The 17359-nt window shown below is 48.6% G+C and overlaps 1 protein-coding gene and 1 long non-coding RNA gene across 6 annotated transcripts in view; one reads left to right on the top strand and one right to left on the bottom strand.

Moving 5' to 3' along the window:
* Positions 1-14416, top strand: part of SCUBE3 (signal peptide, CUB domain and EGF like domain containing 3) — a 35483-nt gene extending 21067 nt beyond the window's left edge. For 2 of the 4 annotated variants that reach the window (XM_064361137.1, XM_012461622.3), the window contains 16 exons: positions 1641-1757; positions 3808-3930; positions 4402-4518; positions 5475-5600; positions 5893-6009; positions 6156-6260; positions 6557-6673; positions 7003-7161; positions 7405-7620; positions 7981-8142; positions 8353-8520; positions 9042-9203; positions 9620-9817; positions 10335-10487; positions 10597-10676; positions 12658-14416. In XM_064361137.1, the coding sequence (XP_064217207.1) occupies positions 1641-1757; positions 3808-3930; positions 4402-4518; positions 5475-5600; positions 5893-6009; positions 6156-6260; positions 6557-6673; positions 7003-7161; positions 7405-7620; positions 7981-8142; positions 8353-8520; positions 9042-9203; positions 9620-9817; positions 10335-10487; positions 10597-10676; positions 12658-12807 (2270 nt within the window). In that variant the 3' untranslated portion in view covers positions 12808-14416. The remainder of the gene's footprint in view (positions 1-1640; positions 1758-3807; positions 3931-4401; positions 4519-5474; positions 5601-5892; positions 6010-6155; positions 6261-6556; positions 6674-7002; positions 7162-7404; positions 7621-7980; positions 8143-8352; positions 8521-9041; positions 9204-9619; positions 9818-10334; positions 10488-10596; positions 10677-12657) is intronic. The other 2 variants (XR_010336735.1, XM_064361138.1) reach the window with 2 other exon arrangements.
* The window catches only part of LOC105723532 (uncharacterized), a 97514-nt gene that overhangs the window by 74727 nt on the left and 5428 nt on the right, over positions 1-17359 (bottom strand). The window contains exons 2-3 of one of the 2 annotated variants that reach the window (XR_001108843.2): positions 9758-9860; positions 8744-8823 (exon numbers count right to left, since the gene is read on the bottom strand). This is a non-coding gene — a long non-coding RNA (uncharacterized LOC105723532). The remainder of the gene's footprint in view (positions 1-8743; positions 8824-9757; positions 9861-17359) is intronic. The other variant, XR_010336736.1, reaches the window with a different exon arrangement.

Raw genomic sequence — 17359 nt, 5'->3', positions numbered from 1 at the left:
AGGGGTGAGATTATATATACGGTCCTGCTGCTCCACCCTGCTCTCGAGAATGCTGTCCTGCAAAGGTGGGCAGCTATGCCCAGCTTCCTGTCAGCCTAGGATGGACATTGTGCCAGTTCTGCTATTCCCTATGTCCTACATCATTCAGAAGCCAGCTGGCCTTGGCATAGGATCTCTGTGCCCCTCCCCCTGCTCCTGGACTTAGTGGACCTCTTCTGCTAAGAGTACTCTTAAGCGGGTAGCTAAGTTTGGAACCTGAACTCAAGGTTCCCTACTAGGTTCCTCCCATAGTCTTGGGAGCCTCAGGAGAGACTAAAGTGGAAATGGTACAAAGAATATCCCACCCAGGTTGGGCTGCTCCACACATGGGCATTTGAGGGACCAGGGCCTGGCCAGGGACCCATAGATAGAGTTAAGCTTCTTTTCGAGCCCTGGCCTTCCTGTTCGCATTGGTGACAAGAGTTGGGCCTGAATGTGAAGAGTCAGAAATTCAAGAAGATGGCAGTACATCCAGTACTTGTCTTATTCAATTCCCTTGATTCTGAGAACCACTCTTCTGTCTTCCCTAGTGGAGGCTTTGGGATTCGCTCTCTCTAATAGGAGAATTCTAGTCACCCCAAGAGGACAGTCCACACCATCTCCACAGTCTCTGTATCAGGGCCTTTCACTGTTTGAACTAATGGCTTTTCCTTGGATGCATCTGACTTTCCCAAGCTACTATTTAAACCTGTCTTTTCTCCTGCTCTGAATTCAGAAAATAGGGAGAGTGACCCAGCCGTACGCCTTCTACTCTGACCTTTCAGTGAAAGGGAAAACTTACCAGTTAAAAGGGAGCAGCATAAGAGACTTAGCCAAAATAAGGATTTAGGTCTTATCTAGCTCTGAGGTTAACTCTTTCACTGACCTTTTTACACTTTTCCTTCTCTGGATTTTTCTCTTTCTTTTGCCCCTTCCTCTCCTATACAACATCTCCCCATTAGCAAAGTAAAACAACAAAACAGCCAGCTTATCTCCATCTAGAACTAAAAGGAGGGTTTGGGAGGAGTTGAAGGTAGATTAACCCAGTATGTGTTGTCCTGGAAGTGGGATCTTTCTTAAGACAGCTGGGCAGGGGGGAAGGGGAAGATAAATTGATGGGTATTCTTCAGTTGTCTTAGGAATAGCCAGGCTCATTCTTTCCAGTCCACCTACAGTAAGATTGTCCCACCACAATCCCTACCCACTCACCATAGAGATAGTGGAAAAAGGAAGAAAATCCTCTCTGTCCCTTCAGTTCCCTGGCAGCCAGAACCACCCTCACTTAGCTCCTATCCCTCCCTACTCCCCCACCACCTCCTTCGCCCCCTCGGCACATTCCTGCCTGACAGCTCTGGCTTGTACCTGCCTCACTGCTGTCCACCTTGTTTCAATCAAGTAGGGGGCAGGGAAGTGGACTGCTTGGCTGTACTTGTAAGGGGATGGGGGTTGGGAGTGATGGGAGGAAGGGGGCTGGGAGCCTCCCTTGGCTTAATGCTCCTCCTAAAGCACAGGGAGGCAGCTGAGGCCTTCCCTCAGACCTCCGTGGTCTCCATTACCCTCCGAGTCTGGGACTCCTCCAGGCTTCTAACCTGGTTACTATCCCCCATCTCTGTCCTAAACAGAGACTTGTGCTGTCAACAACGGGGGCTGTGACAGTAAGTGCCACGATGCAGCGACTGGTGTCCACTGCACCTGCCCTGTGGGTTTCATGCTGCAGCCAGACAGGAAGACCTGCAAAGGTAAGGACTTTGAAAGGACTGAATCAGAGTGACCTTTGGTAAGACGCTGAGGTTGGGACCAGAGATAGGGTGCCTATTATGGTATAACACCTCTTCAACCTCCTTCTTATAAAGAACCCAGGATATAGCTTAAGTGTTGTCTCCTATCTACCTGCTCCATCTTAGTTCAAGGGGCAGAGAAGTCCAGCCAGTTCCTTAGTGCCCCTTCCCTTACTCCACCTTGTTTCCCTACTCTCATTCCTATCCCCCACGGGTCCCTAACCCTCTTAGTTAATGGACATGTGATTCACATTTGTTTCTATGTCTGGAAGGATATTTCAGCCCTGACTTTGTGTGTGTACAAGGTCACAGGTGTGTTCCATAACCTTCGTTCCATAACATTCCTCAGACCTTTCCAGTGGGCTCTAGGGAAATGATCTCCCCCTGTCAAAAGGCTGTACTGGTCAAAGGAAGAGTAGGATACCAGTTAGGAGGACTGAAGCTGGAGCCTAGCTACTTGGGTTCAGATCCCAGCCCTGTCTCCTACTAGCTCTGTGATCCTGGGCAAGTCACTTAATGTCTCTGTGCCTCAGTTTTCCCATAGTGCTTGCCTCATACTGTGTTCTGAGAATTAAATGAGTTATTATATAAAAAGTACTTAGAACACTGCTTAGCAAATGGTAAGCACTTTATGTAAACTGGTATTACAGTATAGTTACCCACATTATCCATTCTGTTTCCCCTCCTTTTAATTAGCCACGTCTGAGAGAGAATGAGGGGAAAGGGAGGAGGAAAAAGGAAGGGTAGCCATAGTGAAAATGGTGATTCATTAGGTCCATGTCCCTGGTCACAAGGAGTGGGGACTAGAAGGAGGACTGGGCTCGTTCTTTGTGTCTTTTGGCCCAACAGCTGCGAGAGGAGGGGGGAGGCTGGGGCAGCAGGTCAGCCTGCCAGAGTTGAGAGGTTTCCTGCTGGGAAGGACTGTTGACAGGTATGCCAAGAGTGAAGTGGAAGGCTGCCCTCCCTGCCCCCTTCCCCAACCAGGGGTGAGTAGCCTGGGTCCTGTCTGCCACCAGCTTGGGGAACTTGACCTCAGGAAGGAAGCCATTCACCACCCCCCTTTCCTTTACTAGTGCTGAAAGCTGCCTCAGGCCTGAGTCTCTCCAGATCTCTCCCAGTCCAGCCCCCTGCCTGGCCCCTAGCCCTCCCCCATCAGCTACCCAGCCTCACTGGCTCTCCTGGAGGTCCTCCCTGCCTGGCCTCTTTCCCAGCTCCTCCTCCTACCTAAAGGGTTGCCCCTTTTCAGTGAGTCTCTTTTGACTCTCCACCTCTCCTTGACCCCCTCCCCCTGCCCCACTGTCCTCCTCAGTGCTCTTGACAGGGCCCTTATGACAGGACTGAGGGACAGGAAAAAGATAACCTTACCCCCAGCCTTTCTGGGAATGGTCATTAGCTGGAGACTAAGGGTAGCCCTGTAGGTTAAATGCCCACCTGCTCCCTCCTCCATGCAATTCCCTGAGGGCCTGATTCTGGTTCCCATTTGCCCCCTTATAAGTACACTCAATCAGGACCAGGTACAGTGGCTCAGGCCTGTAATCCCAACACCTTGGGAGGCTGAGGTGGGCAGATCACCTGAGGTTGGGAGTTGAAGGCTAGCCTGACCAACATGAAGAAACCCTGAAATACAAAAAATTAGCTGGACGTGGTGGTGCACGCCTATAATCTCAGCTACTCAGGAGGCTGAGGCAGGAGAATCACTTGAACCCAGGAGGCAGAGGTTGTGGTGAGCCGAGATTGCACCATTGCACTCCAGCCTGGGCAACAAGAGCAAAACTCTGTCTCAAAAAAAAAAACAACACTAAATCCCAGAAGACAGGGTGCTACTAATGGCCACAGATCCCCTAAACAGGGAAGAAACAGAGACAGGAGAGAGACAGGAGAGAGAGGAGACAGAAGAGGCAGGCCCTGGACTCTCCTTGATTTTTGCATGTCTGTCAGTGAGGGAGGGATTTTTTCCTTATTTGTTCTCAGCCTTTGATATTATCTTTTATCCTATTTTGTCCTTCTTCAGATATAGATGAGTGCCGCTTAAACAACGGGGGCTGTGACCACATTTGCCGCAACACAGTGGGCAGCTTCGAATGCAGTTGCAAGAAAGGCTATAAGCTTCTCATCAATGAGAGGAATTGCCAGGGTGAGCAGACTCCAGCAAAAGTGAAAGCCTTAGGAGTGGTTCTTGTTGTGGGAGAGCTTCAAAGAGGCAAGAGGGCTAAAGTCTTAGAATAGACACCATGCAGTCTCTACAGCCAGTGTCATCCTGTGAATTAACAAATGGTACCCTTTCCCCTCAGCGGACCAGCTCCATATCAAAGCACTCAGCTTGGCAAGGAGGGATGGATTTCACCCCAATTCATATCCTTGGCAGAACAGGACAATATCCTTGGCAGAGTAGGATGTACCTAACCACACATGGTGGCCCTTCCTAATTCTAAGGACTCCAAGTAAAGTGAGCATAGAAGATGAATTGGCATGGTTAAATCACTGGTCCCAAAGCTAGGACATGAATAGGACTCTTCAGTTCAAGGGGGAAAACCAAGGCTTTGGGTCCTTCACCTAAGCAAGGGTCAAGTGCTCCATTCAGTGGCTTGAATCTTTGCTCTTCCAGATATAGACGAGTGTTCCTTTGATCGAACCTGTGACCACATATGTGTCAACACACCAGGAAGCTTCCAGTGTCTCTGCCATCGTGGCTACCTGTTGTATGGTGTCACCCACTGTGGGGGTAAGCTAGTAAGCTTGCACCCCCAGCCACCCTGGCCCCCTCACCTCTTCACCCTCCAATTGAATAGGTCCCTGTGTTGGCTTGTGGTTATGGGCCATCCCTGGGTGCATGCACCATGTCTGTATCCACTGTGATAAAATAGGAGGAATTAAGAAAGAGTCTGAAGAACAACTGGGAGACTGAGGAAACAGCATCCTGCCTCCAAAATTCCTATCTCCCATTCCTATAACTGTCCCTGAACCCCCACTCTCAGTTCCCAAATGATGGTCTCACTGGTGTGGAGGAGTAGAAGGCTTTAAAAAGCTTGTTGGCTTCGCCAGGCGTGGTGGCTTACACCTGTAATCCCTGCACTTTAGGAGGCTAAGGCGGGTAGATCACAAGGTCAAGAGATCAAGACCATCCTGGCCAACATGACGATACCCCATCTCTACTAAAAGTATAAAAATTAGCTGGGCATGGTGGTGTATGCTTGTAGTCCTAGCTACTCGAGAGGGTGAGGCAGGAGAATCACCTGAACCTGGGAGGCAGAGGTTGCAGTAAGCTGTAAGCTGAGATCGAAACTACTGCACTCCAGCCTGGAGACAGAGCGAGACACCATCTCAAAAAAAAAAAAAAAAAGCTTGTCAGCTTGGCCCTTTCTCAATCATTCCTTTGGGGACAGTGATAAGGAGAGGATGTTTGAGCCAATAGTCATCTTACAGTGCCTAGAATGCTTTTTTAACTTTTTTAAATTGTAAGAATATTTAACATGAGATCTACCCTCTTAAATTTTTAAGTGTGCACTACAGTATTGTTACCTATAGGCATATTGTTGTACAGTAGATCTCTTGAACTTACTCATCTTGCATAACTCAGGGTACCTGGAACTCTAACCAAAGGCCCTCACTCACTGCCCACTCTCTGACTCCTCCTCCAACCCCATCGTTGTTTTTCTGTCTTCCTACTCCTTCTCCCAGATGTGGATGAATGCAGCATCAACCGGGGAGGTTGCCGCTTTGGCTGCATCAACACTCCTGGAAGCTACCAGTGTACCTGCCCAGCAGGCCAGGGCCGGCTGCATTGGAACGGCAAAGATTGCACAGGTGGGCAGTGCCCTCTGCTGGCCGAAGATGACACTGTAGTTTTGCGGGGCCATTGGGGTTCTGGAATGCATAAAGTATCATGTTGAGGAAAGGTGTGAGGTGGGAAAGGGTGGAGAATGTAGCCATTTTGAGTTAAAGACATGAAATTTGTAGTGAATAATCCCATCATCAGTCTCCATGGGTACAACAATTATTATACAAGTAGCTGATTATTTTCCTCCAAATTACCCAACTGAGGGAGAGGGTGGGAAAGGAATGTACCCATTTCCTCAGGCCTCTCTCCCCTTCCTAGAGCCAGTGAAATGTCAGGGCAGTCCTGGAACCTCAAAAGCCATGCTCAGCTGCAACCGGTCTGGCAAGAAGGACACCTGTGCCCTGACCTGTCCCTCCAGGGCCCGGTTTTTGCCAGGTACATGGGAGGAGGGTGCTGGAGAACTGTGGAAGAGAAAAGAGGAAGGGCTGGCCATTCAGGCAGCTCCTTCACTCCCCTTGGATTCCTCCAGCCAGTGGGGGTTGGGAAGGCAGGTCAGAACTGTGACAGGCTCCTTCTCTCAGAATCTGAGAATGGCTTCACGGTGAGCTGTGGCATCCCCAGCCCCAAGGCTGCTCCAGTCCGAGCTGGCCACAACGGAAACAGCACAAACTCCAACCACTGCCATGGTGAGCACCAGCCCAGAAGCCTTGTTCCCACCCTACTCTCTTGCATTAATGCCTTATTTTTCTTCTTCATCAATCCCCTGGCCTTCCTTTCTCCTGGATCCTCTTTTTTGCCCTGTCATAATTCTCCACCCCTGCCCTCTCACTCCCTCTGCCCTAATATCTGATCTCCTTGGCTTTTATAATCTCACTTCCCCAGCCAAGCCTCTGGCTTATTGCCCAGCTTCTGAACATCCCCCACAGCACCCTTGAACTCCATGGGCATCCCATACTGTGCTGAGTTTCTGCCATCCCTCTAGAGGCTACAGTGATGCCCATTAAACAACGGGTCTCCTTCAAGATCAAAGATGCCAAATGTCGTTTGCACCTGCGAAACAAAGGCAAAACAGAGGAGGCTGGCAGAATCACAGGGCCAGGTCTGGACTGGGGACCCCATTCCAATTGGCTATCTGGCCACTAAACCCTCCTTACCCCTCAGCTCCTCTTAGTGAGATCTCTTCCAAAAACTCACCAGCACCCTGAACTCTAAGCAGAGCAGAGGAAAAACCAGCTGTAGGCAACAGGACCCAAGGAAGATCCAGAATATTCCCCTCCACCAACTAATTAGGACCCTAGACTAAAACAGGATTAAGAGATAGTTAGTCAGAGATCTGGGGAGGTCTGTCTGGGTTGGGGTGAAGAAGTGAGACTGGGAGTGAGAATTTTCCAGGGAATGCTCCTGGGGTTGACAAGCCCTCTCTCCCAGGTGGTGCCCCCTGCTCTGAATGCCAGGTCACCTTCATCCACCTTAAGTGTGACTCTTCTCGGAAGGGCAAGGGCCGACGGGCCCGGACCCCTCCAGGCAAGGAGGTCACACGGCTCACCCTGGAACTGGAGGCAGAGGTCAGAGCCGAAGAAACCACAGGTGGGACTGGGGGCCCTGTTGGGAAGAGGACTGGAAGGGGAGGGCAGAGGTGGGTAAACCACAGGTCTCAGTAGCAAAAGGAAGGGATGGAGCCTGAACTAGGGGCAGACCCTGCCTAGTGCCAAGCCTAAAAGCTAGACCCTCTTACCATACCCCTCCTAGCTCCCAGCTTTGTTCCCCTGCCCTCCTGCTCACAGCGACTCTTTCTCCTCCTCCCTGACACACACGGCCATCCACCACCAGCCAGCTGTGGGCTGCCCTGTCTCCGACAGCGAATGGAACGGCGGCTGAAAGGATCCCTGAAGATGATCAGAAAGTCCATCAACCAGGACCGCTTCCTGCTGCGCTTGGCAGGCCTTGATTATGAGCTGGCCCACAAGCCGGGCCCAGTAGCTGCAGAGCGAGCAGAGCCGATGGAGTCCTGTAGGCCTGGGCAGCACCGTGCTGGGGCCAAGTGTGGTAAGGGAGCTTACTGGGGAGGAGGGATGTGGGAAAGACCCAGTTTGGGCCTGGCTCAGAGCAGGACCCTTTGTGGCCTCAATTGTATTTCTCAAATTATGAGGCAGCCAGGATGCTACTGCCTGCTGTCCTCCCTTCCCTGGTCCCAGGCTGAAATCTAGAAGGATGCCACGTGGGGCTAGCAATCCTCCTGTACACAGCTTTGACCCTCCTATCCCCATCCCCCCAAGTAGGATTGTGTTTGTTTGCTGACAAAGAGATTCTCCCTAAATCGGGGGCTGTGGGGGGAGTGGGGAGTCCCAGGCCTGGGTGGTGGGAAATGGGGGGGGTGGGTGGCTAGCACAGCCGACTCTCCCTCAGTCAGCTGCCCGCAGGGAACGTATTACCACGGCCAGACGGAGCAGTGTGTGCCATGCCCAGCGGGCACCTTCCAGGAGAGAGAAGGGCAGCTCTCCTGCGACCTTTGTCCTGGGAGTGATGCCCACGGGCCTCTTGGAGCCACGAGCGTCACCACATGTGCAGGTGCCAGGGGAACAAACAATACAGAGTGGGGTAGGGTGGGCACTGGGATGCCCATGGGCATGGGATTTCCCAAAGGGCAGGCCCAGGCTCCAGGCCACTCTCTTATAGTCAACATCCTGTTTGTATGCCTTTGTCCCCTGAGATTGGGTGACCCCCATGGGGATGACTCAGGACCATCCCCATCAGAGTTGGGTCCTTGATTCATTGCAGGTCAGTGCCCACCTGGCCAACACTCTGTAGATGGTTTCAAGCCCTGCCAGCCATGCCCACGTGGTACCTACCAACCTGAAACAGGAAGGACCCTATGCTTCCCTTGTGGTGGGGGCCTCACCACCAAGCACGAAGGGGCCATTTCCTTCCAAGACTGTGACACCAAAGGTGAGTAAGCTACTCACCTCCCTGGGGGATTCCCCAACCCCAACTACTCCCAAAAAACTCCAAGTTCCCAGAGTGGACCTGAGTGTGTTGACCCACCATTTTCTCCAAACCAGCAACAGGCCCAACTACTTGACCAATCATACCATGCTGCTTCCAGGACCCACCCTGCCCCTCCACCAGTCCCAAGCTTGGGAGCTGAGAAATCATTAACAGTCCCACTTACCCCTCCACTTTGGAGAACTGGTGGCATATTCTCCATATCCCAAATGAATTTCTATATAGGTTTGGAACTGTGCTCAGCATCTGAAAGAAAAGGATTGGCACTGTAGCCAACCACTCTGTAAACTTTCTTTTTCCATGGGCTTAAATTCTGGCATGACTGGGAAAGGTTGATACCCTAGGAAGAACTTTGATGTATCTGACCTCCTGATTCTCCAAGATGAATGTATCCTGTCCATCCCATGCCCTGTAACTCTCACCTGCCCACCATCTTGATTCCTGCCTTTCTCCCTTGCCTGCAGTCCAGTGCTCCCCAGGGCACTACTACGACACCAGCATCCATCGCTGTATTCGCTGTGCCATGGGCTCCTATCAGCCTGACTTTCGTCAGAACTTCTGCACCCGCTGTCCAGGAAACACAAGCACAGACTTTGATGGCTCTACCAGTGTGGCCCAATGCAAGAGTACGTGGCAAGCCAGGCTGTGGAAAAGGGAGGAAAGAGGCCTGGGAGCAGTAGACATGTAAAGGAGGGGTGTGAAACTAACAGGGAGCAGGGCTGCGGGGTGGAAGGGGAGGAAAGCCCCACCTTCCACTTCTTCCCAACCTACTCAATCTCAAGGCCAGTTGCTAGGTTGGACCCTTTAGCACCCTCTCCCTGGAGACAGGTAATGAGGAAGCAGAGACAGGTGAAGTGAGAAGAGAAGGTACTAAAAGGGCAGGAAGGAAGATGGACCCAGAGCTTGGAAAATAATGATGAACTAGGATGGAGGCTTCCCATAAATGTCTGACCTCTACTTCAGAACTCTTCAATTCCCCCAACTCATTTCCCCACTGACTTCCCTTCTCTTTCTTGTTCTATCTACTGGGACTTGACTGCAGATCGTCAGTGTGGTGGGGAGCTGGGTGAGTTCACTGGCTATATCGAGTCCCCCAACTATCCGGGCAACTACCCAGCTGGCGTGGAGTGCATCTGGAACATCAACCCCCCACCCAAGCGCAAGATCCTTATCGTGGTACCTGAGATCTTCCTGCCATCTGAGGATGAGTGTGGGGACGTCCTCGTCATGAGAAAGAACTGTGGGTGGCTTGCAGAGCTGGGCCAGGGAAGGGCAGTCCAAATCTGGTTAAGGCGGGAAGACAGAGAGACTGATACAGGAAGAACTGAGGCAGTGAAGTCAGGGATCTATGAGGGTAACATAGTGAGAGGCTTTTTGGAAGAGAGAAGCTAACACAGGAAAACAACAATGATACATTTTTGGTGGAGAACAGAGTTAAGAAAGCCAGCAGTGGGGCCAGAACTGCAATGGTGTTACATGCATCACTCCTATCATAGCATTTTTGCCATTCCATTCATTTAAATGTCAAATGTGTTACACTATGTGAGTGCCCGGGTATCAAGGAGGAATTGTGAATGAGCCCAGTGGGCAATGGGAGAGGGTGTGGGGTGGGATGTGTGTATGTGAAGGGGTAGCCTTTGTCAGAATGGTTCTCTCTCTTTCCCCATACCCCTCACCATAAGCTCTATGGCCCACTTTCTAGGAGGGCTTGGGTAGCCTGACCTGCTGCTCTACTGACCTGCTGCTTGCCTTCCCAGCATCCCCATCCTCCATTACCACTTATGAGACCTGCCAGACCTATGAGCGCCCCATTGCCTTCACTGCCCGTTCCAGGAAGCTCTGGATCAACTTCAAGACAAGTGAAGCCAACAGCGCTCGTGGCTTCCAGATCCCCTATGTTACCTATGATGGTGAGCCAAGGAGGTGGGTGAGAAGGGGAGGTACAAAAGTTTTGAGAGGGAACCAGGAGAGCAGGAAGAGCTCCCGCCCCTGAGCCCCTCTCCTTGATTGACTTTGCAGAGGACTATGAGCAGCTGGTAGAAGACATTGTGCGAGATGGCCGGCTCTATGCCTCTGAAAACCACCAGGAGATTTTAAAGGTAACACTGTTAACAATAATGATAGCTAACATTTAATGAGTATGTAATAATGTGCAGGCAATATGCTAAGTGCTTACATGAATATTCTCATTTGATATATACAATAGCTCTATGAGGTAGGTGCTTTCTCCATTCCCTCTTTACAGATGAGAAAACTGGGGCATAGAGAGTTAAAGAACCTGCCCCATGGTAAAGCTGGGATTTGAGCCCAAGCCCATCTGACTGCAGTGTCACCCACTCTATATTACATCTTGGGGAAACTTGGAAGAGAAAGGGAAGGTGAGGAGAAGAAATGTCTCTACCTCTTCCACCAAGAGATATGTGGAAAATGAAGTATAGAAAGACACTTTTGCATCAGTCCCTTCCTTCCCTTATTCCCTCCCCAGGCCCCATTAAGAAGCAGCAGATCAGCTAGGCATGGTGGCTCACGCCTGTAATCCCAGCACTTTAGGAGGCCGAGGTGGGTGGATCACATGAGGTCAGGAGTTTGAGACCAGTCTGGCCAACATGGTGAAACTTTGTCTCTACTAAAAATACAGAATTAGCCAGGTGTGGTGGCAGGCACCTGTAATACCAGCTACTTGGGAAGTTGAGGCAGGAGAATTGCTTGAACCCAGGAAGCAGAGGTTGCAGTGAGCTGAGATCATGCCATCGTACTCCAGCCTGGGCAACAGTGTGAGACTCTGTCTTAAAAAAACAAAAACAAAAACAAAAAAAGCAGTAGCAGATCTAGCACAGCTTTCTCAGAAATCAATTCATGTATAGACTTCTTTTCAAGGAAAAGAAATACTTCCAACATTGAAGACTGGACTACATGCCCTGGGTCAGTGAATCCCAATTTGAGAAAATCTTCTTTAAGAAATAGAATTATCCTTTATAAATTATCACTGCAAAAAAAAGTTAGTAAAATATTTTTATATTGTCATCAAAATAAAAGCCTTGATGACAGAAATCACCTAGAACTTACAGACTTCAAAGAATATAATTTTAACAACACTTTTCAAACATTTTTAAACCATCTGAACCCTTATTTCAAATCAAATGTATCGTGGAACTCCAACACATAAAGCAGTGCAGCTATTCGGATTAAATTGGGGTGAGAGGCTGAAACCCCTACTTCTTATTGCAAAAATCCACTGATGCCATGGAAGGAGAACTAGCCTAGGAGCCAGAAAGTCTGAGTTTTGATGCACAGTGCCTGGCACCTAGTAGGCTCTCCACATACCATGCTGCTGTTACAGGGTGGTCAAGAAAGGCCTCTAAGGAGAAGAGACCCAAATGAGGTAAAAGGGCTCCCTCCCCATTAGAAGATGAGGGATGAGCATTCCAGGCTGAGGAGCATGGCAGCAATTTAGCGTGTTTAGGAACTTCAAGAAGGCCAGTCTGGCTCAGCAGAGGGAGAAAGAGTGGAGGTGGAAAGTTAAGACACAGATCACATTCAGCCTATGGACCATGCAAGGGACTCAGCTTTACTCTGAGTGATAAAAGAAACCTGAAAAGAGTTTCAAACAGGAAAAAGATGAACTAATCAAAAACACAAAAAGTCACTCTGGCTGCTGTGGGGAGAACAGTTTATGGAGGGACAAAGGTAGAGCATGGAGACCAGTTAGGAGGCTACTACAGTGCTTTAAGTCAGAGATGATGGTGGCTTGGGAAGATGGTGAGAAGTGGTCAGATCCAGACACATTTTGAAGGTAGAGTCAATAAGATTTGCTATACTTGTAAGCAAGAAAGAGGATTCAAGGATGGCTCCAAGGATTGGGGCCTAAGCTACAGAGGATGCAGCTGCCATTGACTCATTTGTGGAATTCCAAAGTAGGGGCAGATGGTGGGGATGGAAATCCAGAGTTTACCTCTGGATATATGCATATCTTCATACATGAGATGCCTAGTAGACATCAAGAAGGGCTGCTGAGTCACGATGTTCCTCTTTCCCACCCCCAACACTGAGGCTGACATTGTTCCCTGCCATCCTCTGCAGGACAAGAAGCTCATCAAGGCCTTCTTTGAGGTGCTAGCGCACCCCCAGAACTACTTCAAGTACACAGAGAAACACAAGGAGATGCTGCCAAAATCCTTCATCAAGCTGCTCCGCTCCAAAGTTTCCAGCTTCCTGAGGCCCTACAAATAGTAACCCTAGGATTAGAGACCCAATTTTTTAAGCCCTCAGACTCCTTAGTCCTCAGAGCTGGCGGCCCCCTACCCTCAGACAAGGAACTCTCTCCTCTCTTTGGAGGGAAAAAGAAAATATCACTGCACAGACCAGGCACTCTCCCTTTCTGTCTTTCTAGTTTCCTTTCCTTGTCTCTTTCTGCCTGTCTCTCTACTGTTTCCCCTTTTCTTACATGCTCCCTAGAAAAGCCATTCAGTACTGGCTCTAGTCCCCCTGAGAGGTAAAGAAACAGTACAGCCCCTTCCACTGCCCATTTTACCAGCTCAGATTCCTAGCCCCATTGGCTTGGAAGGGTGCCAGAGGCCCATGAAGGAAGTGGGTCTGGTGGGGAATGGGGAGGGGAAAGAAGGGCTTCTGCCACTATAGGGTTGTGCCTTGCTAGTCAGGAGCCAATGTCCCCTGGCTCTGCTCTCTAGGGTGATTCTAACAGCCCAAGGTCCTGCCAAAGAAGCCGTTGATTTACAGGCTTAATGCCAGCACCAGTCCTCTGGGACACATTATTTGAGCTCTGGACTGCCCATATGGCCAGCTTTCTTGTCTATACAGATTCTCTCTTTCTTTCCCCAAGTCTGCCTGGGGTCTACTCCATAAGGGTTTACAAACGGCCCACAACACTGAGTTAGTGGACACTGGCTAAATGAGGAAGAGCAGCCCGCATTATCATGTTGAAGGCCCTGCTGTGGCTTTCTGAAAGACTATAGCTCTGCAGGACAGAAACCAGGTTTAAAGCATTGCCCCCAAAAAAAGAAAACAGAAAGAAAAGAAAATGTATCATCTAAAGGACTAGACACAGAACAATTGGAAGTCAACTTCAAACACTAATACCTTTTCTTACTTGTCTTCCCTGGCCCAGCCACTTCCTCAGCCCCACCTGAATGCTCCCTGGGGGAGCCCTACTCCCATTGCTACATGTTGTCCTTAAAGAAATACGGCTATTGACATGAAGCCAGCCTAGGCCTTGCCCTACAGTTGTCTTTCCCTTGTAGCCCCAGCTGGCTTGTGGGCTTCACCAAAGAGGACCCCACTCTGCAGCCAGCCTGGAGCCACCTACCTCTGGCCTCAGGCTGTGGGCAGCAAAAAAGGAATGTGTGTGCACTTGGCGAGCCTCCTGCCCACCCTGTCCACACCTAATAAGTGCAATCATTTTGAGTCTTCCTATGTTGTCTAGAGGGAGTTTTTATTTTCTGGGTTTGTTTTTTGTTTTTGTTTCTTTTTCCTCTGTTAGAAAAACCCTATTTATAGCTGCCCAAGAGAAAAGAGTCTATGTTTGGAGTGGAAGAAAATCGGTTTTGAATCTCATGAACCTTGAGTGCTGGAGCATCTGATCTGTTTCTATGCCACCAGTGGCCACCTAGAACCCTTGGCTGTGGTAATCCAGGGTAATTGTGCAGAGGCATCTGATGTGTAGGAAAGTAATTCTGGGGATTTGATGGAGCAGGAAGGAGAGGGACCTATGTTTGCTAAATCAGTCCTGCTATCCCTATGCTCTCGATGGAGTCAGCGTGGACCTCATGATTACAGAAGCCAATGGAACTGGTCAATGATTCTCTACCCCAAGTAGGGAAAACCTCCATCTTTTCCCTGTCTTTATCCTGTTATCCCCTGGTGTACACATGGAAGAGGACCAGGACATACTACCTGGGGATGGGCTGACTCAGGGTCCTGAGCCAGAGTCAAGGCTGTGGGAGCCAAGAATAAGACAGAAGGCATCAGATATTTGCCTGGCTCTGGTCACTTCCCTCTCGAAGTTGACTTCAAGCCTAGCTTCCTCAACTACTGTTTTTCAAAAGGAAGAATCAAATGGAAGAAGAATCAAGTCCGTGCCCAAGCCCAAAGCCTGCACACATTCTTCCCTTAATTCAACTGCTGCCTATAAAATTATTTTCAATTTTCTCCCTCTAGTTCTCCCAAAGCTGTAGTCCTAATCAATCAAAGGCTACCAACTGACTCCTCAGGTTCATTTCTTTTTTTTTTTCTTTTTAACTCTCCTGGTAACTCATAGAACCACTCAGGTTCATTTCTAGGTGACTGTCCTAGGCTACTGCTCCCCTAGGAGCCTCAACAGTAAATAAAGGAGCCTGACCCCCTACCCTCCCATCAGTAGCATTCACCAGCGAAGACAGCCATAGCAGTGGGTAGTCAATGACATAGCTAGATTCCCTGACAACCATTAGCCAACATCATGGCCCTTGTGGGTAGAGTGTCTGATTACCTTTGTCTTTCTGGGTCAAAGAGGGCCACTATAAAGATGCAAAATGGCTGCTTCCAAACAAGGGAAATGGTCATTTAGTAGAAGTGTCTGTACTTCCCAGGAAGCACCGTGAAAACTGTTTTAATCAACTCTGACCATCCTAATTCTTCACCAGAAGCTAGGATAACTTTCTGATTCCTCTCCTCTTGCCATTTTGCATCTCTTGGAAAGCCAAACAGTGAGCATGCTTCTCAACTTGTGCCTTCAGGGTCTGGCTTCTCCTTTCTCCCTTCCTTTCCCATCACACCATACATACACACAAATACACTTCCTCCAGCCATTTATTCCATGGTTTATGAGACCTGCAAATGAGTTCCACAGTATGGAAGGCATAGACCACTAGGCTTCTTCATTGATGTCAAGGCAGATCTCGGTAAGCAGGTAAAAACCTGGTATTGTCCACCAAGTTTAATTTAGGTCCTTCAAGTTGGAGGTTAAGAACCCAGGCAAAGCTGCTGCTGAACCTACGGAGGAAGCTGGCCCTGGGACGTCAAACTAGGGGTTAAGTGAATTGAATGAGGAGTCAACACTCAGGGACATTCTAGGTCTTTACAGGTCAGACAGAAGAGAGGTTTTTACCACTGGAGGGGAAATGGAAAAATGGTATAAATAGGAACCCTTCATGAAGCAACCCAGAGGCCTTTCTGCAGGGTAGGGTGTGGGGCTACAGTATTGTGGGATCTCCATTCATCTTAGTACAAAACCTGACCTGCTCTAAGCCTGGAAATGGGAAGCAGTTTCCATGAAGGCTTCACACAAGTGATGCATACCAGAAAGGCACTTATATCCTCAGCAATGTGGCAGTTCCTCCTTACCTCTCTGCCTCCCTCTTTCTATATTATCAGGCCATGCCTATTCCTACAACCTGAGACAACTCTTGGAATCAGGAGAAAACTGACCAGATCCTGGACTTGAGCTGCCTTCCCCAGGCCTAGAAATCCCCAAAGGCTGACACTGAGCTGTGACTGATTTAACAGCCCCCAGGATTTGGTCAGTTTGAGGTAGTGGAGACTCAGATTTGTTGCTGAAAGTTCAGTAACACAGTCCTGGTCTTTGGCCCTAAAGAAACTTTTTATATATGAGAAGTGTTCTCTATATACGTTTGAGGTGACTCTGGAATGGATTACGAAGTCATATCTCAAAATGTCAGAAAACATTACAGAGCATTCAAACTTTTCTATTTGCTGCTTAACCTCAATATTACAGCCACAAACGGGGGGTACAAAGACAAAGCATAACTGACCATAAGCAGAATATTAACCTTCCAGGTTTCTTTCTTAAGCACAGTAAGAGAAAAGTGGGAGCAAACAACACAAGGATATTTTTACATGTGACCCATCTCAAAGGTAGCACACTCTATCCTTGTGCCATTATTTGTACAAGGAAATACATGATTAGAAGGAATAGAACATCCAGTTGTCATCAGCTTTTTTAGACACCACAGGTTGTAGCAATTTGAACAAGCTGAAAACTTTATTCTTCTGTGTGAGCTGAAGTTTCAGAGAATAATCATCGCCATGTGGGAGGCTTTTTGTTAAATGCAGAAGAAATCTCAAAATATTGTATTTATATCTGCCTTCCACTGCTGCCAATATAGTAAGCATCTCCTACAAAAGCAACAATAAACAGCAAATGATGCAGTTCATAGAGTATTTTGCACTTGGGGAAAAATATGTATCTGAATTGTAAAAAGAAATGTTTGGATTTTGTATGTCTTTTTTATTATTATTAAAATACTAAATGAAACTCCCCAGCCTGGCATCTTTTCCTCTATCTCAACAGCTTATCCTAAAGCCAGAAAAAAGCCTTGAGGAGACAATGTCTTCTGGCTTCCATATAAAACGTACCCAAATTTTTTGGCAACTCATCCTAATGATTTTAAAATTTGAAAAGGCTTTTTTTTTTGTCTATCCTTAAAAGCAGTATCAAGTATTATCTCCTGAGGGTGATTTAAGAAGTAGGAGAAATGTATTGCTCCTCCTTGCTATAGTACGGTCCACAACAGCTGGCCAGGCCACAGGCAGTTCAGCACCTCCCTGGTCAAGATGTCCAACCTCTAGAAAGCGCCAGCACTGAGGGTCACCTGGTGTCATTATTTTTACGTAGTACACTCTTGGCCACCAAATAGTATTGTAAATACAGATCATTCAGCCATTACCACTATCACTACTCCTATAGGGCACAAGAAAGCAATGTCCAATCTCTTTTATAAACAAACAGGCTCAATTTCTAGGCTCAGAGATGATAGATAAAACTTAG

This window comes from Aotus nancymaae, unplaced genomic scaffold, assembly GCF_030222135.1.
Source record: "Aotus nancymaae isolate 86718 unplaced genomic scaffold, 86718_ANA_hifiasm-v0.15.2.pri h1tg000040l, whole genome shotgun sequence".
Classification (NCBI taxonomy): Eukaryota; Metazoa; Chordata; class Mammalia; order Primates; family Aotidae; genus Aotus; species Aotus nancymaae.
The sequence above is the reverse complement of the archived record's forward strand: the minus strand, read 5'-3'. Positions and strand labels throughout refer to the sequence as shown.